At 47.3% G+C, this 26985-nt stretch overlaps 1 protein-coding gene across 3 annotated transcripts in view; it reads right to left on the reverse strand.

The window, feature by feature from the left end:
• The window catches only part of RB1 (RB transcriptional corepressor 1), a 776914-nt gene that overhangs the window by 109232 nt on the left and 640697 nt on the right, over positions 1-26985 (reverse strand). For all 3 annotated transcript variants that reach the window (XM_069205380.1, XM_069205381.1, XM_069205379.1), the window contains one exon: positions 24517-24635. In XM_069205380.1, coding sequence (XP_069061481.1) covers positions 24517-24635 — 119 coding nt within the window. The remainder of the gene's footprint in view (positions 1-24516; positions 24636-26985) is intronic.

The raw sequence follows: 26985 nt of genomic DNA on the forward strand, positions 1-26985 counted from the left end.
AAATACAAACACAAGAATGAAAATAGAACTCAAAGTATCAATAACTATGCAAACTTGTTTTCCTACACATCTTTTTTTGACTCCCTTCCATAGACATTTAACAACTGACTGTTGCAATCGCAAACATGAAGACTACAGATGGATAAGAATTAAGAGTTAGTGCCAAAGGTTTGCAGCTAGATGGCTTGAATTTCCAAAAATGGGAAGAAAATTAGTTACTTACCTGTAACTGCAGTTCTCCAGTATTGGTATCTTTCATAGATTCACATGCTTGAATCATCCCCGTCGTCGAGGTGGGAGCCTCACGGTAAGTTTAAATAGATAAAGCAGTAAGTCAGTAAAAGTAAAACCAGTAGGCCCCAGTAGGCCTCATAAGGTATTTTACAGTCTATCCACTTTGTTTTGTGAAAAGACCCAAACTTCAGTCTCAACCAATCAGGATTCAGCCCCTCCCAAACAGTCCCAACAGAGGCTGAATTCCCTCAGATTTTCTAGTAGGAGTGTGAAGTTTAATATCTGTATAATAGGGGAGCCTCTGAGGGGAGGAGGGTGGGTCGCATGTGAATCTATGAAAGATACCAATACTGGAGAACGGCAGTTACAGGTAAGTAACTAATTTTCTTCTCCAGCATTGGATCTTTCATAGATTCACATGCTTGAATCAGAATAACGAGCAGTAATGCTTTCTTAATTAGTGAATTACATTGACTGTAATTCTATTTGTAATTTCACAAATGATGTGAATCCCATCAGTTCAGCTTTAAAAACCACATACCTATTAATATATGTACATCAATAGACATTCGAATAGAAGAGCAATAACAGGTGTGTGGCAGAAAAAACCTGTACTCTTTTCATGATGATGAAGAGTACGACAAGCTAAGACATTATAAAGAAATGAACAATCTGAAGCAGAAATGTAGAGTAAAACACACTGTAACTATTAAGAAGACTAAGAACCAATAATGAACATACCTTGAGTGTGGTGGTGGGATGTGTTAGAGGCTCACCTTATCGAAATAAATGCCTCAGCACTGCCTGCCCCACTGCTGTATCGACGTTGTTCGTTTCTTCGAGACAGTAATGCCTCGTAAATGTGTGTTGGCTGGACCATGTTGCTGCTCTACAGATGCTATGTAGTGGTACCCCTGCAAATAATGCAGCAGAAGTGGCCACCGATCTTGTAGAGTGGGCTCTGACCTTGGTGTGGAGCGGTTTTCCTGCTTTTGAATGGCAGAATTGAATTGCCAGACCAATCCATCTTGCTATAGTCTGTTTGGACACCGCGTGTCCCTTTCTTGTTCCTCCGAAAGCTACAAACAATTGATCCGACTGGCGGAGAGCTTGAGTTTTCTGCAGATAAAACTTTAAACATCTTTTAATATCAAGGGAATGTAATGTTTTTTCCGCTACTGTTTGCGGATTTGGAAAAAAGGTTTTTAAGATAACTGGTTCATTTAGGTGAAACGTTGAAGGAACTTTCGGGATGTATTTTGGATTTGTGCGCAAGATGACACCTGAGTTTGTGAATTGGAGAAAAGGCTGTTTGCTAGTGAAAGCCTGAATGTCACTGACTCTCTTTGCTGAAGTAAGAGCTAGCAGTAACGCTGTTTTCCATGAAATGAATTTTTGGTCAGCTTTGTGGATCGGTTCAAAGGGGGCTTTCATAAGCTGCATCAATACCACATTCAATGACCATAATGGTGGAGGCTTTCTAACTGGCGGGAAAACCCGAAAAAGGCCCTTCATAAATTGTTTGACGATTCTAGTGGAACACAAAGAAACTCTGTCTGGAGATCTGCGGTATCTGGAGATTGCTGCCAGATGTACCCGAATAGAAGAATATGCAAGCCCTGATTTTGCAAGGAGCAGGAGATATGGAAGTATCTGTTCCGGAGTAGAGGACAAAGGATGTATATCTTGTGTTGCACACCATATACAAAAACGTTTCCATTTAAGTTGATAGGTTTTGTTGGTAGTGTCCGCTCTAGCTTTCGCCAATATGTCTCTACACTCCGGGGAAATGTTGAGATTCAAGTATTCATTGTATTCAGGAGCCAAGCTGACAAATGAAGAGATGACGGATCTGGGTGTCTGACTTGTCCCTGGTGCATCGTTAAGAGAGTCGGGCTCTGTCTGAGTCGTAGATGTGGTCGTTCGGAGAGCATGAGGAGCTCCGTATACCAGACTTGTCTGGGCCATTTGGGAGCTATGAGCAGAAGGCGACACCCCTCCGCCTTCAGTTTGTTGATGACTCTTGGAATGAGCGGGATCGGAGGAAAAGCGTAGGCATAAACTCCGGACCATCTCATCGAAAACGCATTCCCCCACAAATCTTTTTGGGGAAGCCAACTTGCGTAGAACTGGCATTTCTTGTTCTCGAGAGTGGCAAATAGATCTAAGTTCGGTTTGCCCCATAATAGAAAAAGGCTGTTGAGAGTTTTCTGGTCTAGTTCCCACTCGTGATAAGGAATCACTGTCCTGCTCAGGGTGTCTGCTAGAATATTGGTTTGTCCTGGCACAAGCTCCGCCTTGAGTGAAATATTGTGCTTTATGGCCCATGTCCAAATTTGTTGGGCTAGCTGCGAAAGTTGTAGGGATCTTGTGCCTCCTTGCTTGTTTAGATAAAACATGCTGGTTGTATTGTCTGTCCTGATTAAGACGCTTGAACTCTGTATCTTTGGTAAGAAAGCTTTCAGAGCTAAGTGTATTGCCTTGAGTTCCAGATAATTGATGTGAAGCTGACGTTCTTTCTGATTCCAGATTCCGCTGATTTGCAGGTCCTGGCAATGTGCCCCCCATCCTGCAAGAGAGGCATCCGTTGTTACTATGTAACTTGGTGTTTGGAGAAGAAAAGACAGTCCGTTTGATAAATTGGTTAGATTCGCCCACCACCTCATGATGTTCTTCATTGGAGGCGTTATGCGAATCTTGTCTTCGAAGGAACCGTTGACCTGGGTCCATTGTATGTCTAATTGTTCTTGTAGGGGTCGCATATGGAGCCTGCAATCTGGGACTAGCGGAATGCATGACGATATCATTCCGAGCAATGATTTGTAGATGCGGACTGAAACGAACCTTCTTCTGGAGAGCCTTTGTGCCAAGGAGGTTAACTTTTGTTTCCGCTCGTGAGATGGGTAGGCTTTGTTGCGGACTGTGTCCAGAATTGCCCCCAAGAAATTCAATTCCTGTTTGGGGTAGAGTTGAGATTTCTGATAATTGACTACGAACCCTAGGTTGTGTAGCAATTGAAGGCAATGGAAAATATGATTTTTCACTTGCGATTTTGAGGGTGCCTTTATAAGCCAGTCGTCCAGGTAAGGGAAGACCTTGATCTCTGACTGGCGGAGATGTGCTGCTACCGGAGCTAACATTTTTGTGAAGATTCTGGGAGCTGATTTGAGGCCGAATGGCAGAACTCGGAATTGAAGGTGCATACTTCCCACTCTGAACCTTAGGAATTTGCGATGGTTGCGATATATGGGGATATGAAAATAGGCATCCTGGAGGTCTAGGGATGCCATGCGATCTCTGGGATTTAACAGACGCAGGACATCCTGTAGAGTTACCATCCTGAACGATTGCTTCTTCAGAAACTTGTTCAGGGCTCTCAAGTCCAGAATGGGGCGCCAGTCTCCTGAGGGTTTCTTTACAAGGAAAAAACGGGAGTAGAATCCCCTGTTCTTTTGAAATAAAGGGACTGGTTCCACTGCTCCTTTTCTCAACATTATTCTTACTTCCCTGAGGAGTTGGTTCAACCTCGGAGGCGGTGGGCCCGATGGAGGAACAGTTGGTGGTGTTTGAGTGAATTCCAGAGTATGACCTCTGGCCACTACATTGAGTACCCATCTGTCCGATGTTATCGCCTTCCAGTTGGGGAAATAGGAAGTGATGCGACCTCCGACCCTCGATGTTGGTTGGTGGGGAAGCGTTGAGATGATCGGCGGGTCATTGTTTCCTGCCTGTATCTCTTCCCCGGGCAGCTCCTCGTCCTCTAGCTGGGTGTTTGTAAGCTGCGGCCGGAGGCAATCGATAATGCTGCTGTTGCTGATGGTTTTGCTGTTGTGATCCTGTGGAGGAAGATGGATATTGTGACCTGTATTGCTGGTATCCACCTCGAAAGGAGTAATTACCTCTACCCCTTGCTCCACGAAAAGGTTGTTTTTTATATTGCAGGGTACCTAGGGATTTTGCCGTATCGGTATCCGTCTTGATAGCCTGCAACATGTCGTCGACGTGTTTGCCAAACAAACTCTCTCCATCGAAAGGCATGTCAAGAGCACGAGTCTGGACTTCTGGTCTGAAAGAAGTCGCCTTTAGCCATCCTTGTCTGCGCAGGACTGCTGCGCCAGCTAATTGTCTAAAGCCAGTGAGAGAAATGTCTATTGCGCTGTCTATTATTTCTGCGGAGACCCTTTCTCCCTCCTGCAAGACCTTCTTTGCTTCCACCTTGACGTCTTCTGGCAGTAAATCTAAAAAAGCAGACATGTCTGCCCACATCTGGCGATCGTACCTTCCCAAGATGGCGAGGGAATTAGCCGCCTTAACGGTGACTGCGGCCACAGAGGAGAATTTCTTGCCAATATTGTCTAATCTCCTTCCTTCTTTATCCGGGGGAGACGCAATAGGTGTGGAGGGGTTTTTGGAACGTTGCTGAGCCGCCTGTGATATCACAGAGTCAGGTTTCGGCTGTGAGACTAGACAGGCCGGAGAATCATCTGGGGCCTTATATTTTTTCTCTAGTCTTGGCATTTGTGAAGGCACTGTTGCTGGGTTTTTCATTGCCTTCAAACCCTCCTGCCATAAGAAATCGACAATGGGCATGGCTCGTACAGATCTTTTTGATGGCTCTTTAAAGTCGTACAAAAAACATTCGGTTTCATGAGAAACAATTGCAAGGCCAAAACGTTTCGCCGCTCGCTCTATCAGATTATGGACACCTCCTATGTCCTCTGGAGGAGAATCTACTGGACCTGCTGGTGGTGGAGATGGTGTGGGGACGAGATAATCAGCCCATTCACTATTCGCCGAATCTCTTAGCTCACCCTCTTCCCTTTCGTCGTCCGATGAGGGGCAAGTTTCCTGGGTTTGGCTAATTACAGGTATAGTAGCCTGTGGCGTTACGGAAAGGCTAGTAATATGAGCTTGCCGAGGTGTCTGGTAGCTCTCAGGTCTAGGTGGCGTGGACTGAGTTGACGGTGGAAACCTTCTATAGTAGTCCTTCAACATAAATTGAAGATCTGTTACTAATGTGCTAGGCATAGCGAGGGGCGATGGTTGTTGTGTCTGTGGATAAGATGTTGAGGCATAACTAGGCTGATACTGTTGATCCTCTTCCTCGTCAAACTCTTGGCATTTTACATTGAGTTGTGACGGGCTACTAGCTGCCCCAAACATTCCGTCGTTCTGCGAGTATGTGTCGTCGTCCTCATTCTCTAAAAGATGTTGTGGTGGGTATGGCAACACTTTACTTGGTGAGGTATGCATCAGAAGAATATCAGACGCCTTGTCCCCTATATTAATAATTGAAAGGGGTAAGAATCTGGAGGAATCGTCCTGATGGTACGAGGAATGGTGAGGCGAAGTATCCAGGTAGGTGGATGGTTTGTATATTGTTAATGCTGTAGATGATATGATCGTCGACGGTTCACTCGTCGGCGGTTCCCTCGTCGACGGCTCTCTATTGGCCCGTTCTGTCGTCGACGGTTCCTTCGTCGACGGTTCCTTCGTCGACGGGTCTCTCGTCGACGGGTCTCCCGTCGTCGTCGGCGTCTTTACTAACGGTTCCTTTGTCAGCGAATGCTCTGTCGACGGTCTCTTTTTCGACGGGTACTTTATCGACGACGGTCGTGTAGGTGCCGTCGTCGGGAGTGCCTTCTTGAACCTCATTGAGAGGTGTTTCGTAGACGGGAGTGCCCTGGTTGATTGGTGAACCCAGGAGGCCTCCGCTGTCGACGATGTGGTTGCCGACGAAGCTTTCTTAAAAAATTTTGCCGTAATTATCGTCGTCGATGACAACGGCGACGACGTCATAATCATCGGTGAGGCTGGCGTTGTGAACGTCGACGATACCGTAGTCGCTGTTACCGTCGACACAGTTGTCGACGGGGTGGTCGTCGACGGATGTTTTTTCACCGAAAAGAGTTGTTCTGGCTCTTTTTGTGGTGACAGAGACAGAGATGGCTTTTTTGAGGTACTTTTGTGGTGTAAAGGCGTAGTAGGTTCCGAATGAACCTTTTTTGGCCCATGTTTAAATGTCTCTGAATGAAAAACATCCTTTTTCGTCCCAATAGACACTTGTCTTGTCTTCTTGAGCACCTTCCTTGGTGGTTCATCCGACCCTCTGCTTCTCTCACCTGTTCTTTTCTGAGGGCGAGAAGTTTGTGACGATGCCTCGCTGTCATCTGAGGAAGGATGCTCTAAGGCTTTCTGTTTTTGTAGCCATAAGAGAAGTCTACCCTCCCGGTCTTTGAGGGTTTTTTGACTAAAGGTGCGACAGATTTTGCAGTCTCTCACCTTGTGGTCTGGATGAAGGCAATAAATACACTTCTTGTGGGGGTCATCAACATGCAGTCTCTTCTTCCCACAGGTGTCACAATCTCTGAACAGACCCTTTTTTGCCTTTTCAGACATAGTGGAGCTGTAGCAATGTTTCCTGAGAGAAAAAACTAATTTTCAATCAGAAAATAGGAAAAAACTGAGCAGAGCTCAGGGAGACTCCCTTCACACGACGTGCGGTAGAAAATCTGAGGGAATTCAGCCTCTGTTGGGACTGTTTGGGAGGGGCTGAATCCTGATTGGTTGAGACTGAAGTTTGGGTCTTTTCACAAAACAAAGTGGATAGACTGTAAAATACCTTATGAGGCCTACTGGTTTTACTTTTACTGACTTACTGCTTTATCTATTTAAACTTACCGTGAGGCTCCCACCTCGACGACGGGGATGATTCAAGCATGTGAATCTATGAAAGATCCAATGCTGGAGAAATAATGGAACAGTTAAAAAAAAAAATACTAAGCATTCAAATGATAACATTTTCACTAGTAGTTCTGCAGAGCTTTTCGGATTTAATTTCTGGAAATTCCAAACTTGGCTGTCGCAGATTAAACCAATGAAGCAATTTGCAAACCACATGCTAGCATTGACACTAGATACAAAGTGGAATGTCCCAATGAGCTATGTATCACTGTAACAACGATTGCATGTTTATTTCTGATTACGTTCCATAAAACAATCCTATAACATCTTGCCTAAAAGCAATCAATACATTATAATCAAAATAAAACTAAATATAAAAAATGCAGAGTACTTAAAAAATAGCAGTACCAATTTCCAAGTAAATAGCCATCTATCAAGAATAAAATCAAGAACAAAACAGAACAGATACAATTACTACAGCACAAGTAAAGTTACCTTAACTCCACCATAAAAATACAATATTCTTCATCAAAACTCGGCATGTGATGTCAAAATATATAGTGTCGTCTGGAGAAGTAAAGGATGTTACAGGTGAGTTGAAACATTTGTATCAACGCTCTTTTAACAAAGGAAAATGCCTGAGGTTCAGCCTGGGCTTCAGGTAACGTGTCAGAGTATATATTGCATAGGCGCATGGAACCCTAGTAGCCTAAAAGGGACCTTCGAAGCCTCCTACTTCTTGAGGCAGAAATATTAACTCCCACTTCTACACCCACCCCACAGAATGGGTGCCCTGAATGGCTGCGCAAAAGATAGATAATATTATACGCAGCAAGTGACCCAAAAATTATTTAACCCAAGATACGTCGGATTAATCCTAAAAGATGCCACAACGTTGGATTGCTCTCACCCAAGTCAACTGATCTGACCAGTGAAGTAAGTAAGAGTAACATACAAGTTTTTTTTTTTTAAACTCTCTCTATTAGTGCAGTGAGCATCATACAGTTGGTTCGACAGATAACAGCGAGTTACCATGTCGAGTTTGTTGCAACACAGGTAGCACAGTACAACCACGCCAGGGAGAGTGCAATACAAACTAACATGTGAGCTATTGAACAAGTTACTTACCTTTGGTAATGAAGTATCTGGTAGAGACAATATCTAGCTGCAACTTCCTTACCTTAGAATTTCCCAGGCGTCAGACTGGATCAGGAAGATTTTTGAGTGAACAGTACCCTTGTGTGCCTTCAGGTGGCTTCGTTTGGTTCCACGTGGTGTCGTCGGCGCCGGAAGCGACGTTGCGGTCACCTACATATGTGCCACCTCAGTGCACGGGCATCAGTTTCTTTTCATGATGTTCTAAGTCAGGAGCCCACTGACATTGGTGTGTCCAAATTAGGGCCCTGAAAGGGATCATCCCAAACTGCAGAAATCTGTCCATGGCGCGGAATAGGCAGGTCTGTAAGGAATCTGCAACTAGATATGGTCTCTACTAGATAATTTGTAACTGAAGGTAAGTAACTTGTTCATCTGATAGAGACTTCTAGTTGCAGATGCTTTACCTCTGAATAGATACCCAAGCAATATCAACCCTGGTGGTGGGCAGCGGATAAATATGCTAAACTAGGAAGCTCTGAGGACTGAACGGGCGAAATGCCTGTCCCTGCGGACCTGACTCTCCAGGCACTAGTGTTTGGCAAACGTGTGCAGGAATGCCCACATTGCTGCCTGACAGATGTCCAGGACTGGGTCTCCAAGTGCTAACACAATGGTCGCAGCTTTTCCTCTGGTGGAATGGACTATCAAGCCCTCCAGAGGCTTCTTTTAAGCCAAAGAATTGCAGATCTTAATACACAGAACAACTCCTGACCTTTCTTTGCTCCAACATACCCCACCAAGAGTTGCTTTCCATTCTGAACTCTTTTGTGAAGTCAAGGTAGAACGACAACGCTCTTTATGGGTCCAGACGGTAGAGCTGCTCCTCTTCTTTAGAGGGATGAGGAGTATAATAAAAGGTGGCTGATTGTCCCAAATGAAATGGGGTCACCACTTTGGGAAGGAAAGAGTCCCTAGTGCGAGGTATCACTGACTGGAAACACAGTTAAATAGGGAGGCTTGGATGACAAAGCCTAAAGCTCAAAGGCAGAATTTATTGCCACTGGAAAGACTGTCTTGATAGTAAGCAATGGGGGAAAACAGACATACAAGTCCTTTGAGAAACCTATTTACAATAGGTGACTTAAATAAAGTGGGTTGGTCAGGCAGCCACATAAGGCAGACATAGCAGATAGATATCCTTTAAAAGTACTCATAGCAGAGCCCTGCTGGGCAAGGGGAAGAAGAGAAAGAAACAGCGAGAGAGAGAAAGAAAGAGAGAGAGAGAGAGAGAGAGAAAGAGGGCTGATACACTTTTCTGAACAATATAGTACACATTTTTGCCATTGGCAGGCATACACCGTTTTGGTTGAGGGACACCTGGCTGCCAGAATAACATTACAGACTTCGGAAAGAAGGTCGAAGGCTGTCAACTGTCGCCACTCAATCTCCACTCAAGAAGGAGAACAGTTGACAGCTTCAGGTGGAGACCCTCTCCTCTGCTTCTGTGACAGAAGATCCTCACGAAGAGGCAATCTGATCGGAGGATCGATGCTCTTTCTCAGAACCTCAGGGATACCAGACTCTCCGTGCCCAGTCCAGTGCCATAAGAATGACTTGGGCCCGGTCATTCCTGACCTTCTTGAGAACTCTGGGCAGAAATGTTTTTTGGGCGAAAAGGCATACAGGCAGCCTGAACTCCACTCAAGATGAAAAGTCGCCTTTGAAATTCCAACGCGCAAAACTGATGATATTGCCCGTTCTCTTCGGAGGTGAACAGATCTAACAGAGGCCTTTCCCATTGCTGAAAGAGTCCTTGTGCCATCTCCAAATGGAGATGTCACTTGTGAGCGACTAGGCATTGACGGCTCAGTTTGTCCACCCTGGCATTCAGAGAACCTGCCAGGTGTTGAATCATCAAGGTTATGGCCTGCTGTTCCAGTCACGTGCAAAGACGCAGGCTATCTTGACAAAGGGTACATACAAAGGGTGCATACCCCTACACTCCTTGCCTTGCTCCATGGCAGTGGTGTTGTCCATGAACACCGGCACTGTCCTCCCTTTGACAGAGGGAAGAAATCCTTTCAATGCCTATTGAATCGCTCAGAGCTCCAACAAGTTGATGTGGAGTCTGGATTCTGCCGAAGACCAGAGTCCTTTGATCTCCACCTCTCCCATGTGCCTGCTCATCTCAGGAGTAACTCATCTGTCTTTACTGTAAAATCTGGCTGGGGAAGGGATAGGTATCTGCCTCTGACCCAGTCAGGGTTCATCAGCCACCACTGTAGGTTTTTTGCAGTTCCCTCTGAGATCTGGACCATGTTGGAGAGATTCCCCTGACGCTTGTCCACTGGAAGTTCAGGTTCCACTGCGGTGCAAGCATATGCCATCTGGCGTAATTCACCAGCATGATGCAGGAGGCCATGAGGTCCAGCAGCCTCAGTCTCCTTCTCACTGAAATCCAGGACAGATGCTGAAACATCAGTTTCATAGCTTATATATCTCTGACTCACTGCTCGAGAGGATAAGCCAGAAACTGCTCTGTGTCCAGAGCAGCTCAGATCAGATCAATTGGAGCTTTAGAGAGGGAGCCAGGTGTGACTTCAGCACGTTTATAGTGAACCCCAGCAAATGCAGGAGGTCTGCTGTAGTTTGGAGGTGGGAGACGACAGCCTGGGGTGAGCCCACCTTCAACAGCCAGTTGTGGAGATAGGGAAAGACTAAAACCTCTAATCTCCGTAGATGAGCTGCGACCAAAACCATCACCTTGGTAAACACCCAAGGGGTGCTGTTAAGGCCAAAGAGAAACACTGTTAACTGAAAGTGCTCAGGACCTACCTTGAACCACAGGTAACGTATGTGGCCAGGAAGGATGGAAATGTGCAAATACGCATCCTGCAAGTCCAACGCTACCAAACAGTCTCTTTGGTTCAGGGCAGACAGGAGCTGAGCTCAAGTGACCATCTTGAATTTCTCCTTCTTGAGGAAGATACTGACGGTTTGGAAGTCTAGAAGAGGTCGAAGACCTTTGTTCCTTTTGGGGATCAGAAAGTGGCAGGAATAACAACAACCATACTTCTCATATTGGAATCCTTTCTATGGCTCTCCTGGCCAAAAGAGCGTTAACTTCCTCGCGGAGGAAGGATCGATGATCCTCTGTCAGTCTTTCTTGTGTTGGCGGTATAGTGGGAGAGGAGGATCCAAAGGGGAGGGAGTAGCCATTCCGAATGATCTGCAGGACCCACCTGTCCAATGCAAAGAACTGCCATTGGGGGAGATGATGACTTATTCTCCCACCACCTTAACAGCCATCATCTCTTATTAGAAGACTATGACGGCTTAGAGGCTGAGGGCTGTAGCTGCTGGGGGATCGTTGGCTGACAACTTCTGGCAACCTGACCCATGGGGTTGAAAAGCACCATGTCCACACAATGCTTGGAGAGATTGCGCAGGACGGTGGCCAGCATATGGTTAGCGCAGTGGCATGCCCCTTCTGTAGCCACGAAAGGGTTGAAAGGCAGACTAGGGACGTGGGGTCACTGAGAGGCCCAAGGACTTAGCTGTAGCCTGCGAGTACTTAAAGAGCTCTTAGTGATGAGTCTGCCTTCTCTCCGAAGAGACGTGTTCCATCGAAGAGCAAGTTCAAGAGGTTGACCTCCCCCTGATGAGCCAGATGTTCTCAGCCAGGCCTGGCGTCTAAGAGCCACTGTTGATGAAACCGATCTGCCCAGCGAGTCGGTTATGTCCAATCCTCACCTGATGATGAACTTTGCTGCATCACTTGCGTCCTTTACTGGTGGGAGAGGATGGTCCGGTCCTCCTCCGGAACCTTTAGCAGCACTTGCTCAACCGTATCAACAATGTGTGTGAATAATGGTCCAAAAGGCAAGCAGTGTTAACCAACCACGAAGAAAACATTTATTTTCCTAAGATGTCCAGCCTTTTGTATTCCTTGTCCGGGGAAGTGGGAGGAAACGCGCCATTGGAAGTTGAGGATTGGACCACCAAGCTCTCAGGGGTGGGGCTTTGGTTGAGAAAACATGGGTCACCTGGGGCGGGACGATGGTGGCAGGCAACTGTCCTGGTGACAGGAGGTCCTGTGCTGGGCTTGGACCAGGATCCCAGCAGGACATCAGTCAGTGCTTCGCTGAAGGGGAGCAGGGGTTCTGTGAGGAAGCCCCAGGCTGAAGCACTTCTGTCACGAGGTTAATCTTGACCACCACAGAGGGAAGTTCGAGGACCTTCGCTGCCCTCTTCATCACCATTGCATATGATGCTCCCTCCTCTGTAGCCACGGTAGGGGGAGAAAGCAAACCAGTATCTAGAGATGTGTCCAGTACACTGGCATCACCCAGTTCTTCATTCCAGTCCACTGATGTTTCTAACTGGTGTTCGAAAGGGTCCAGTGAACTCCTACTTCTCCTCTATTCCTGGCTGCTAAGAAAAATGCTTAGGCAACAACCTATGTCCAATGGGCCCTGTCGGCGCAGGAGTCAGAGGCCAGAGCTGTCGGCGGGAAATGTGATGGGGCCTGCTCTGACCCCGAGGGCGCACCGGAGGGGGTCGACCCATCAAATATGCGGCGCATGGTCTTTTAGAATTCTCTTCACCTGAGAGGGAGTCACTCCAGCTCCCAGAAATGCAGGGAGGTGTGGAGTCAGACCTGGCGACGGCTCGGCTGTACCTTGCCTGGAACGCCGATGTTTCAAAGCCGTTGGGTCAGCCAACTGATGAGAAGTTGAAGAACGTTCCGACATTTTGCGCTTCTTATGCCTCTTCCCCGAGTTTCTCGATAACTTGGAGTGGGACAAAGAGGACTTGGGGCTCCTGGAGCGGTCCTGCAACCTCCCTGATTGGGAATGAGACCTCCGAGGAGTCACGCTAAGTGCTGTCAACTGCCACGCCGCAAGCTCCCTCAAAACCTTCGCCCTCAGTTGTGGTCGTGCTTGAGGCACCACAAACAGACCAGATGAGGGTCTGTAACTGACATGGAGCGGTGACAGACATCACACGAAGAAATTCCTCGACACACTTGAAACAATATTTCACAAAACGTCGGAAAAACCTGTCAAAGCGCGACAGGTAGCTCTTTCTCTGGATCAGCACTAACTGGCACAGAAAGAAAAGAACTGACATCGCGCACCAAGGTGGTGCATATACAGGTGACTATGACATCACTTCTGGTGCCAATGACGCTGCGCAGAACCGAATGAAGCCACCTGATGATGCACAAGGGTACTGCTCACACAAAAATCTTCCGGATCCATTAAGATGCCTTGGAAATTCAAAGGTAAGGAATCTCAAGCTAGAAGTCTCTATCACTGATATTTGACTAAAGGTTCACAATAACCAAAAGTATCTCAGTCAAAATGTGACTAAGTATTCTAGAGCCCTGGAGGCTCCACATTCTATTTCATATTCATTTTGCTTACATAAAACAATCTTTACTTCTACATCACGTTTCCTCACCCCAGTAATTGCTGAGGTGGAGTCCATAACTGAGATAGGCACTTCAATGCAAGCAACACCCATCCAACCTGAGCATTGTTAAGGTGGCCAGAATTCCCAGCATCTACCATGAACTATGCTTACATCACATAGCAATCTCACTGGCTTAAACCTGTCGACATTACTCTTCGCCCCTCTGTAAAAACTGGTAATCTGCACGTGCCACCCTGACTTGATTAATTTCTGTTCCCCCAACTTGAACCACTCCATCTTTCTTCCAGGTATCTCTGTCGTATTGTATTGTAGCACTTGTACATTCCTTACTAGCCATTAAGTGGGAAGCAGAAGTTCTTATCCACAAGGTGTGTTGATGGAAGTGTGCTGTCTTTGCTTTGATTCTATGTGGGAATTGTTTCCATATTGTATGTGATGCCCACCAAGGTGCGTATCAGAACCTTTTTCAGAGAACCATAGGGCCAGCAGGAACTACTGGGTCCAACCGTGAGAGTTGAGGCCTTTTACCTTAGATGTCCCGGGGCCAGGCCTACTATAGATCCTGAGTAACTGGGCGAAGTACCCCTTCAGCACTTGACTTTCAGTGGTAGAGTGGTAGCGTGGGTCGAGTAGTCCAAGGCTTCTTGAGGAGGGAGGAGGTAGACACAGGGAGTGTGAACACAGGCTCACAACTCAAAATACATTCAGCAGCAATAAATGATTATCCAGTCAAATACAAAGTAAAGTACGACATTCACAAACAATGCAGACTCTCTATAGACGGGTGGGCCCCTGAGCCCTCCTCCTGTTTCTCTAGCGTTTTTTCCGCATTTACTGAAGGTAACATTCACAGCCTCACAAGTCCTACTCTGACTCTTAATTAAAAGTCAAAAGTGTTTCAGAGCCAAATCGCTACAGGCAGGCAAGTTCCTCCAGGGCCATCTGACCCGTTAATTGTCTTACCCCCGCACCAGCAGCATCTGAGGGACCAGAGTCATAGAGAGCACCTACTTTGTGGGCACTGAAGCTACAGCGGCTGTCTCCGGTAAGTTTCTCACAAGCAGGCTAGGAGGGGCAGCGGTTTGGTGTCCTAGAGTTCCTCACAAACATCCTGAAGGCAGCAGCCAGAGGGGTCCATGTATGCATCTACAATGCTGGTAAGTTTCTAGAAGATCATCCCCACAGGTGGGTGGCAGAAATGCTTTTGCAGTGCTCCTGGTGCCGGTCTTCAATCGGGACTAGGGCCCACTCGTGTCACTACAGAAACCTCCTTCTCACGAATACGGTCTCGACCAAACCACGCTCCTCACCTTGTCCTGCTTGGTGACCGCCCTCTCCCGGCATACACTTTCACCGACTGCACCTTGTACACGGGCTATGGCCTGATTGTCACAGCGGCAATCTTCACGTCGGCCACCTAGCACATGGGGGTCACCAACTTAACTCTGCACATGGGCTACGACTTGATCGGAATGGCAGAACTCTTCATGGTGGCCCCACCTGGCATACAGGGTCGCTGGCTTACAGCCTGCACATGGGCAATGATCGACTGGTGCAGCACCCATCTCCTCACACTCACTACAGAGATCCAATCAACAGGATACCCCACTGGACCTTTCTCCCTCCACTGCTCTCCTTTTCCTCAAAGAGCATACTGGTCTTAGTAAGCAGGCAGGCACTGGTGCTACAGGCTCTAGGGGCCAGTAATCTTTGAGTCCTTGGGTGATATCCATTCACCCATATGGGAGACTGGCATGCCTTGGCACCCAGCCCTGGTCAATGCAGAAGTCTTGCATAGCTTCTCCTCGCACAGCCCTACTGGCTGCTTGACAGGTGATAATTTTGGAGCCTAGATCTCTCTTTCTTATAGTCCATATCCAGATATTAAATGTGACTTGAGTCTTTGAAGTTTATGTTTGAGGTCTGCTTCCTTTTGAGGGGCCCTCTACTCTGCCCTTCCTCCAGAAAGCACTCCGTCATGGCAAGAGAACTCCAAATCAGATGGCCACATAACACAGGCCATGAGAGTGATTAGGTTCATACCAGGCTGTCAGCCACAGTAATGTGTATTAAACGGTGACCCAGAGCCTCAGCTCTACACTTTATTATTCTCTTATCAGCCCCATCTCCTTTCTAAAATGTGCGGAGGCCCTTTCCCAATGTCTTATCTGAGTCAAAGAACACCCTTTGAAGAGTACTGAAGATCCTGACTCTCCCTTTCTCCAACGCCACGTCACACAGCTCAAACGAATGCAGCTATCAACAAAGCTGCCTGGGGGGGATTCCTCTACCTCCTCACATTTCTCCAGCTAACCATGGGTCTTCCAAAATGGAACCCAGCATCTTCCACATATTGTAGAATTCATTGGTACACATACACCTAGCACATGCATATAATACTGCACTGTAAAGCACTGCACCCTACATGTAGTGTACCCTTCCCAGGTTTACATACACCCAACACAGCACCGTACACTAACGTGATATAGGCCAAGGGAGAGTTAAGCACAACAGCAGAATTTTAAATGAGTGAGCCTCTAGGCCGCACTTCAGTGACACAGGTAAAAAGGCCTGTTCTCGTCTACTGATCACTACAAGATATGCTTCCACCACTGTGCTCGTGCTGCTTAACTCCTGGTAAAGGCAGTCACCTCTCACCAATTTCAGGGTAGCACTTTAGGTGCCACTCCCGGTCCAAAAAGATCACAATTCGTGAGACAGGCCTTTGTTGTGGCACACACGCAAGATCATGTTGATAACAAAAATCAGCACCAGGGATCCAGACATAATTGCTCTTGGGGGGACACAGGTCAGGAGTACACGTCCATCACCATGCGAGGGACTTTCCCATACCAACAGTGCATTTATCATGTTATGGTGTGTAGTGCTGGCAGTGCGATGGATGACGAAGTGTGAGAGATAGGCACACAATTTTATGGGTTGTCTTATTGCTGGAAGATCTGAAGCGCTGTTCAAATCCTTTAACTGAGTTGGTAGTTTTTTCCTTGCTTGTTCTCAATACAATTTGCCATCTGGCTTGAGCAAGAGGTCTTCCACTCCAACATCTTATGGATACAGGGTAGGTAGAAGGTGTACAGAAAAAATGGAGGTAATCAGCAATATGCTCAGATAGTCTTCGTGACAGTCTTCCCTATATGATCGCTGGTGTGAGATGCCAAGAGTAAGAAGACATGAAAAGATGTAGTGCATTATATTCATCCTTTCATCACTGACATTATAGAATGCTGGTGCTCAGAGTATGTGAATATTTGAGACCAGCAGGATGGACCATGTTGAAGTCCTTGGTGATTAGCAATGTGTGGCCGATATCTCTGGCCTTCAAAGGTTTATATGGTTACTATAAAGTCAGGCCTCGAAAAATCAAACATTTTTACCAGACCTGCAGGTGAAGTGAATTGAATAATCTACTTGACATAACTGTAATGCGCTTGACCAATTAACTAGTCTCAAATTATGTGATCCTAGGCAAATATTTTATTTCATTGAGTTGCATTTTGCTTCAAAATCACATATCAGTGCCCCTTCAAAGATTTGTTTGAGTTCGGCGTGTGTACTGTACTAAGAAACATATTTTATTTGATTTAATAGACTAAACCCTTGTTTAATGTATTATAAGAATTTTGCTTGCATAAAGGGTTAGCATGACCTCTGACTTGCCTCCAAGTTCACTAACAGCATTGTTATCAGGGTCGGGAAGGAATGATTCTCAGTTTAGGTTTAAAAACTCCCACTTTTAATAAGAATGATATTGAACAATATTGAATATTGCTAAGAATGATGTGGTACAGTGCAGTGCACCCACATGAGGGCTTCCTGACTGCTGGCACCTGCATGTTCTTCACCTGGGAGGACATGCTCTGGGATCTTCTTGCCTGCGCCGCTGGGCGGGAGGCTGCGCTCCTCTAACGCGTGCCCCCAGTGACTGCACATCCACCCTAAATGAGTTGCCTGACCCAAAGACACTCCCTGAGGCACCGGGCCCCCTCCATGCTGAATCATAACACAAGCCTTCAAGTACATTTGCAGGGGGGTGGGGGAGAATTAATGGACACATGCCCATCCCCCTGAGGATGCCCTGCAATGTAGTAGAGCCCCTAGGTGTTACCCTTGCACAGTTGCTGCCAGTCACTGGCCCTTCGGAACGGGCCTCTAGGCTGCTGCCGCCCCAGTCCTGCAACACATGGGCACCATGTGCGCCACTGATTTGGATTTGCCCCACCAGCGGCTTTCCGTGGAGGCATCTGGGTTCTGCGCTCTTGAGTGTGCCTGTGCTGGCATCACCACCTATGACTTTATATGCCACGTAGACTAGAGGGGACTACACTCAGCCCTTAAACATTTGCATGGGTGTGCCGCTTCACCTTTGGGGAGACCTTGGGACCTGGGGGTTCTACGTCCAACTTGTCTGGCCACCACCCACGTGTTGAACCTTCTAGCATGCTGTGGTTGTCTGCCTCCTAGCGTGCTACCTTCCGAGCTGGGTGTCCTTCATCCCGGACTGCATATAGGGCCTACCATCTCCCCAACAAGCCCCCCCCCCTCCAAAAACCCAGATTACCAGCTTGCCTCCTGGCTACTCACCACACGCAACAGCAGCAATGTAGTAGTGGGTGGCCCTGACCGGCAGGCAACCAATGCCTCTTGACGTCTGCCTCCTGTCTTTGCCAAAACATGATGGGGAAAACAAGGACTGCCAAGACTGCACTCCCTGAACCGGGGCTCCTCGAGGCCCCCTCTGCCCTCCACTGACTACACATTACAACACCTGGAAACCACTCTAGACAAGCATGCTGCGTAGTTTGAGCAGGTTATGCATGCCATTCTTGACACTAAACTGTCCATGGCGGTGAACTTCCATGCTGTTTCCTTGGACATGAACCTTCTAAGAGCAGATCATCGCAAAATGGTTGATCAAGTGGATGAAACAGAATCGTCACTGACCTCCATGAACCCTACTGTGAAACAACTTTAGGCCAGATGCAGGAAGAGGTGGCCTCCTTGCAAACACGTGTGGAGGACTCTGGGGGACACTTGCGGCGCAACAACATCTGCTTCCTGGGCTTCCTGGAGCATGCCAAACACCTCAGAGCCGAGCTCTTCCTCGAGGACTGGCTGATGTCCACCGTGCTGGAGGGCAGGGTCCCCAAGCTGTTCTCTGCGGAACGTGTGCACCGTGTCCCAGAGTGTCCACCTTCCACCAAGCCCCGCCTCGCCCACTTATTGCTTCCTTTCTTAGTTACCGAGACAGAGATCTGATCTTACAGCACTTTCACACTAAAGGCCCTTGGCGCTTCAAGAATGTGGTCATCTCCTCATATCCGGACTTCACGATCGAAGTACAGCGTCAGCAGGGTTCCTACCTTAAAGTGAAGCAGTGCCTATGTGAATTACAATTTCACCATGCAGTGGTATTTCCTGCAGAATTTAAGGTAACGGACAGTGAATCCTTCCACATCATCTCCTCCCCAGAAGATGTATGGACTTGGCTCCATGCAAAGGACCCTGCGGGTACGGCAAAGGCTGATTGAACAGCAGAGGAGTGGGTGATCCCTCGACCCAAACGCAGAAGACGACTTGGATGAGACTCACCCAGGATCAAGCAGCCGAGGAGCAGGCCTGCATGGCGGAGGCTGCCACCCTGCAAGGTTCGAACCCCTTTTATAGTCATGCGGACCGCACCAATCCTGGACTCTGGCTCGTTCACCAGTGCTTCTGGGTTCTCCACCACAAGAGGGCCACCAGACCCGAAATTCACACCACGCTTGGCTGACGACCTCTAATAACCTTCATTTCGTATGTGGCTTCCTTGCCGTCGAGCAGGGATGGCACACTTCGGCCCGGCTGAGATGTGTCGGCTCCAGTTGGCGCTGGTGAGCTGGGCCTTTTGGAATAGCCATTGACCAAGCACACCAGCTCTAGTAGCCATCTTACTCCCGACACTTGCTCCAATGAGGACTTGTTTGAATACCTTTGTTACTTTCCTGGGAAGGAGGCAGGCATTACACCTAACTGTTGTTCATATAAGTAAGATGGTTTTATTGGAGTGTGTTGATAGGTTTGCTTCACACACAGGTGTCTTTGGGGTCGCCCACCATGGTCTTATGGGGCCTCCATAGCATTGGAGCAACACTGTCAAGTGGCACGTGGGAGTAACACATCCTTCCTAACTCTTCTCACTGATAATTCACAGGATGGGTTCCATGACTGACTCTCACACCCCACAGTACCACATCCTTACGTGGAATGTGCATGGTATGGCTACCCCTGCTAAGCACTACCACGTGAATGCTTATCTTCAGTGTCTCCACACGCAGATTGCCATGTTACAAGAAACCCATCTCCCACTGGCGGAACTATAAAAAGGTTTGTACGAAATGGAGGGGGACGAAATTTGGAACATCTGTCAGCTCATGCCATAGGAGTGCTCATTTGGATCGCGCCAGGGGTCCCATCTGTAGTAAACACACATAGAATCAACTCAGGCAGTAGGTTTGGGATGTGGAGGGCCAATTAGACGGTGCTCCCCTTGCGCTAGTAGAAGTATAAGCTCCCAATGCCAACCAGACGAGCTTCCTTGATGCTCTAACCGTAGCCCTTTTCAGGATCCATTCCACCTGGGACTATGAGGAAGTGATTTCAACTGTATATGTGCAATGGTCCAAACTGGACAAACATCTAGCCCTAGATAAAATATGCGTCGCCATCTTCCAAATTGCTCACAATAAGACCCTGGGCACCAACGGGCTGCTGATTGAGTATTATGTAATCCTTCCCATTCAATACTTGCTGGATATGTTCACAGAGGCTGAAACACTGGGGCGCCTTTCGGTCTTGCTCCATGAGGCCCTGATCATGGTCCTTCCTAAACCGGGCATGGACCCCTTTGATGTCAACTTTTACCATCCTTTATTCTTGCAGAACCTTGATTGTAAAATCCTGGACAGAGTGCTGGTGACTCGCCTCTTCCCAATAATTACCTCTCTGGTCCATGCCAATCAGTTGGGATTGATACTGGTGTAAAGCACTTTTATCAACATTCAACGCCTCTTGTGCCTCATGCATGAAACCCCAGTCAAAGCCTTCTGGCAAGTGGCTGTATCGCTTGCATTGAGAAGGCGTTTGACACCCCGAACTGGGACTTCCTCCTCCTCACACTTGAATCCATGGGGTTTGGCCCAGGCTTCTTGGGTTGAGTTCACACATTATATGAAAGTCCATCTGCGCGGGTCAGTATTGGCCAAATGATCTCTGACAGCTTCATTATTCAAAGAGGCATCAGGGAGGGATGCCCACTATCCACGCTCATCTATGCCCTCACCATGGAACCGCTGGCTTACCATCTTCGCTAGTGGGGGCCCAACTGGGGCGTCCTAGAGCTGGGGGCCTATCATGCCATATCGCTTTATGCGGATGATGCCTTGATCTATTTGCAAAATGTGGAGGCCTCTCTCCCAGGTCTAATGCATTTGCTAGAAGACTTTGGGGATGTCTCGGGCTGTGTGTGAACTGACCCAAATCATGCCTATTCCCTCTGGTACCACGCGTCGAACCTCAGTGGGGGCCTGTCTCCAGTGGTGCTATGACACTTTTAAATACCTGGGTGCTCAGATCTATAATTCAGAGAAAGATCTCAAGGAGCTCAATTTAGAAAAGGCGATCGGCTCCATCTATTGGACTTCACCCTTGTTGCAGTCGCTGCCCTCATCCTCGTTGGGCTGCGTGGCGATCTCCAAAATGTTGGTTACTGTATTTTTTGCTGCGCTCCCAATAGTGTTTCCTAGTAGCTCTTTCTGCAAATTGCACGGTTTATTGCTCAAGCTGATCTGGAGAGAGGGATGTCACAGAGTTGTGTTCACCACACTACAGTGTCCACTGACGGAGTGCGACCTTAGTGCACACAATTGTGAGCTTTACTATGTGGCAGCTCAATTGCAATGACTGATAGCTTAGTTGCGCATACTCACACGTCCTAAACTGGTACCTATCCAGGTCATCCTGGGCACTCTGAGCATCCCCACATAGCTATCCAACTCGAAAGCCCACTCCTGTTGGGAGACTCGACGGATAGTTGTGGCCCGCTCCTGCTGGCACAGACTCGTACATCCTAAAGCAACCCGCATCCCATACTCACCGTCCATAGCAATCTGTGTGGGATGAAGTAGGAACTGAACACTAGGGAGGAACTCTATGCAGAAGGCATCATTATGTTCTTTAAGGATGTCATGGACACCTTTGGAAAAGCAGCAGCCAGTTCCCAATATTCCACACAATATGAAGGGCACTGAGCGCTACATGGGGTTGTAGCGATGAGAAGCCCCCCCCATGTCTGGCATGCTGCACATGCTCCTCACTGTGGATAGCTCATGCCATGCAATTACTACTCTCTACATATATCTCAATTCCACCAGACAAACCATGCTTTGGGAGCGCTCGCCAGAGGGGACGCAGTACTATCACAAACCCAGACGAATACATCCTGGTCCCGCACCCTGCCAGTGGTGGTGGGGGGAGGTGTGCACAGCATCTCTCGGGTGGCAGAGGTGCAAACAGGCCTCGCAGCTCCCACCCCACGGCCTCACAGCGCAGTCGGGCCTAGCGATCCTCTCACGGGCCCACACCCGCCACCTACAGCAGGTCCTGGGCACCTCTGTCCAGCCCTGCTTCCTTCGAGGCCTGCACGTGCCCGATCGACCTGGGTCCACTCACGCGATCTGTCCTCGTCCCTCGGGTGCACCGCTGGTACAAACAGCTCCTACAGTGACATCCTCCACAGTAGCTGCGCCGCTCATTCCATGCCAGCAGTTAATGGCTGTTTTGAGTTGGCAGTTCACTGCTCACCCAGTCTCTGGGCGCCGCCATCTTGCGGTCTATATTCGAGCAGCCGCAATAACTGAGCCGCCGCGTTATTCTGGAAATAAGTTACTGTGTCTCGAATTTATGGGACAGAGCGTCGCAGCGTATCTTCTTCCACCATGCACAGTCCTTTTTAGGGTTGAGCACACAAGCGCTCTGTCCCTGCTGTAATCTCTCTTTAGGCTTTTAGCCACGCCCATTTCCCGCCTGTCACTTTCATTGGTTCGTGGGCTTGCCTTTTAAAATCCACTTGATTTCATTAGTAAAGGGCATGCATACGTCATGCCTTTTCCGGTGTTTAGCCCTCCTCGAGCGCACGAGCCAACTACTGAAAACATGTTTTCAGCATGGTTTCCAGACTACTTTATCTTTTTATTTTTCACGCAGCGCGATTGCGCTGGGTTACACATAGCGCGATCGCGCTGGTTTTTTCCGTTTTCAATTTCAGCTCGATCGCGCTGCGTTTTACATAGTGTGATCACGCTTGTTTTTTTTATTTTAATTTGTGTGGCAGGAAAAGTCCTGTTAGGAGTTTACAGCGCTAATAGCTCTAACTCGAGCTAATGCGAGGCCAATTGCACTGCAAATGCTTGTTTAGATTAGTCAGCAGTTCAGAAGTAGGATATTTGACGGGTGATGAGTCCCGTCCAGCAGAGCAGCACTAATGTGTGGCTATCTTGGATGGGGCTCTCTGGCGGCAGTCCCTCCCCACCCTCCAACCTGCAGTGACATTTTAACATGTCACAGATAGGGGAGTAATGCCAGGGCCCTATGGCCACGGCTACGATTTCACAAGCCCTGGACAAGCTTTCCGATTGCTGGTGCAGTCTTCATCCATCTCTACCAGTCATAAGTTTTAGCAACTGTCACAGGATGTGGCTGGACCGGAAGTAGTTTGGCTTTTTTTTTATTTTTTATTATTATACCGAGAGTGAATTGCAGCTTATTATTCACTCTTGGTATTTAAAAAAAAAAAAAACAGGCTAGAAGCAAGGATTTCTTTTCTAATGAACTTTATTGGGGTTTTCTTCACTCTGCCGGGGATAGAGTGGCAACATGAAACATACCTAGAAAGCAAGGATGGCGAAGCCCTAGAGCAATTAAGGGAGAGCTGCCACTGCCTCAAAGGCTGCTTCCTTCGTTTTTCTCAGAATGTCTAAGTCTCTTTGCAGCTTCTACTTGCCAGATGTAAGATGTGAGAGTGCGGTTATTGTCCCGGAAGGAATTCAATGACGGACTTTATGAACTATCAGATCCGTGACCCTCCACTGAACAGTTGTCTTCTATATTGTCTGTTCAGGGGCTGAGGTAGCTGGTGATGATCCAGCGGAGTTTGCATCTGTGCCTGTCAAATCTGGGCCCTTTGAAATAGGCATGGCAAACAAGACTGGGATGAAATTGCCCATTAGTAGCCAATGTAAGCTGGTGTCTTAGAATTATGGCGTGGGGATGAAGTTGCTTTTGGGACGGTGTTTTGAAGTACTTTGAATCAGGATAAAAGTGGTTATCTATAGACGGATGATGTCAGATTGGGTCTAAAGTCCAGTATTTGAAAATATGATAACCCGAATCTGGGAGTCTAGGGTTTGGAGAAAAAGTGAATCCGTGTGTGCTTTTACAGAGTCCTCTAGATACTCCCCAAAATTTGATATCTTGCTCCGGTCTGCATCCTGGCTTCTTTTCTTGCAACGGATCGCTTATAGACCAAATGGTACAGGAAGCATGATGCTATCAAGCCCACATACTGTTAGAAAAAAATACAACATGAGCAAACACTGTGACCTTTGAACATTTTGAATTAGTCAATTATGCAGGCGCAGCTACAAATAGATGCATATCTAACCCTTTATCTTCCACATGCTGATGTGACTGAGCTATATACAGCTTATACTGAATAAAGCCTGCTTGGCTAGGTGAAGGGGCAACATATCGAGGCATACGTAATTTTTAATATCTAAAATCTGTAAATTATAAAATTGTGTAAAGAAACTGAAGATATCAACACGTACTTCTCCACTTCAGGCTTAGGTGTCTCCTTTTTAATAGCTGAGCTTTGTGAGACGACATTTCTACATATAAGCTCTGAAGCTCCATAACAAGCCAGTCAGTGTAATCAAGTTTTCTCATATCAAAGGACTCGGTGACAATGGTCACTTCTTTTGCTCACTTCTAAAATAGTTTACTTACAGGTCTGCTGCTGTATGGTTATGCTCTAAAGGTTGGTTAAGGCTGCTGGTTGGCTCGGGTTGATCTACATGTCCTTCTCGTTCCCTCGACTGCTTAATTAATTCAAATATTGGTGACTCCTAATGAAAGAAAAAAACATGACTCGTTAAACAATTCATTTGATTCAGTATTTGCAAACAAGGAAGTGGTTGATGTATTTCGGTCTTTCTTGGTTAAACTGAAACTGTGCAAAAGCGAAAAATATGCATATTGAGTAAAGATAAATGAAAAATGCTCTAATTACGTTTTAAGGGAATTACCCAGTAGTGTAAATAGAACTAATTACTATTTTAAATGATGTGCTGCTCAAAATTAATAAAAAAACATAAATAACGTGTGGTAAACCAAGCAAATGCATCAATGTGCACCTACATGGGGAGGGGCAATGTTAATAATGAAATTAGTCATGAAGTAAGAAAATCTGCATAATGTGCATATATATATATATATTTATAAATTATATGGGTGTTGCAAATGAATGCAACTCATTTTCACAAAATATGTCATCCGTTATGAGTGATCTTTGGAAAAAGAAAAGTTGTGCGTGCGATTTTCATCAGGGGTGCATCACTTCCAAATCACAGATTACTTTTCTATTGCCTTGAAGAATTACGTGTGTCAACCAAAGGTTGTTAAGGGTAGTCTGGATCCCTTTGGATGTGGTCATTGCATCTTGGTCTTTCCTCTACCTATGAAAATATCATAGATGTACACCTCTCAATAGAAACCCACTCAATACCGAGCCAACTAGGAGTACGCAGGCGAACTGCTTAGTGAGCAGAGTCGGGACAGACGACACCAAAATGGCTCGACTGAGAGGAGTCAAGTCAGCGGAAATGTGAGCCTGTGACCCGCAGAACAAGCAGCAGATTTTAGCTAACGATGCACTGGCATGCCACCTTTTCTTATGATTCAGTAGTACTCTCAGTGGCAACTACTGGGCTTAATCTGCTGAGAGTTGTGTGAATAACAAACAGGGGTGTACAGTGTAGCTCAAATGCAGAATCCAAGGCACATTTTAACAGGTCAAAACCCCAAGCAACATTCTGCACAAACGGTGAGAGCACTGACCACGAGCTAAATTCAATGTGGGCACAGAGGGCATAGAACCTCACCGTGACACAGGAAGATGGACAACCCCAGACAAATGAAAACAGACGTACCTTCTCATAACATAAACTAAGGGGGACGGAAGCCTCACATGGCACTCCCCACTAAAGAGAGAAGATAGGTCAGTGGAGAATTGCGAGATTCGACCTTACCGCCACCACTTTACATTTCTTGATTGCCGAAAAACTGACAACTATAGAATACAACAGCCAGCACAGCAAGGGCATGACACTGGGGTGCTAGTTACTGGAATGTCACTAGACTTGCCACCCTCTTGAAAACTCGGCAATAGAGAAAACCAAAAGAGGCAAAAACTGTTTTGCACAAAAATCATATAACTTATAGAATGTCACACCCAGAACCTACCACAAGTAGGTCGGTACAAGAGCCAACCGCAACTGCGTCCACCTGACCTAATGACAGTGTCGGCCGGCAGCTTTAGGAGGGAGGAGGGGGAAGGGCGTGAAGCACACACTCATTCTTTCACACACACGCACATCCGTTAACAACACTCATAATATTCAAACATTCAGGCAAGCACCAAACATTAATTTTAAAAGATCACACACACACACTTACCTTCTGCCTCGGAGGTCCAGGAGGGTTGGGACTGCTCCCTTCCCTCGGTCAGCCAATGAGGGAAGGCAGCAGTCCCAGCCTCGTACCAGAGTGGGATGGGGTCAGTGAGACTGCTGACCCCACCCCACTCTGTGACAAAGTGTCACTGATTGACACTTGACCTGGGCGCTTCAGGGCTTAAACCTGAAGCGCCCAGGTCGAAGTCAGTGGGTGAAGCTTACCTCGTCACCTAGAGGAGGGCCTAAAGGCACCTTTGCTGAATCGAGGAGGTCACGCCCATAGGAGCTGTGGCCTCCTCAGCCCAGCAAAGTTCAGCTCAGGCAGCCAGGAGTCTGCGCAAAACGTGCATGTCTGCTCCTGGCTGCCTAACCTGAATATGAAGAGTGTCTGTCAGGCTGACCTTTGCTCAGCCTGACAGACACTCTTCATGAGCTGTCAGGCTGACCTTTGCTCAGCCTGACAGACACTCTTCATGAGGGGCAAAGGGTAGGGGGGGGAACATGGCTTCCGCCCTAAAGGACAGGCCGCGCCTGCCTAATGACTCAAGTTCCCACACCTGTAAGATGTATGATCCCTAGAACAAAACAGACATACAAAAATATGCAAGTTCAAATTGTATACCAACCCAAAATATGGATGTGAACAGATGATCAACTTTCTTGCACAGCAAAGACCACTGGTCAGGGAAATGAGAACATTCATCCTCCAAACTCAGCGAGAGCAGCTTGATGCAGACATCCA

The sequence above is a fragment of the Pleurodeles waltl genome, chromosome 8 (assembly GCF_031143425.1).
Source record: "Pleurodeles waltl isolate 20211129_DDA chromosome 8, aPleWal1.hap1.20221129, whole genome shotgun sequence".
Lineage (NCBI taxonomy): Eukaryota > Metazoa > Chordata > Amphibia > Caudata > Salamandridae > Pleurodeles > Pleurodeles waltl.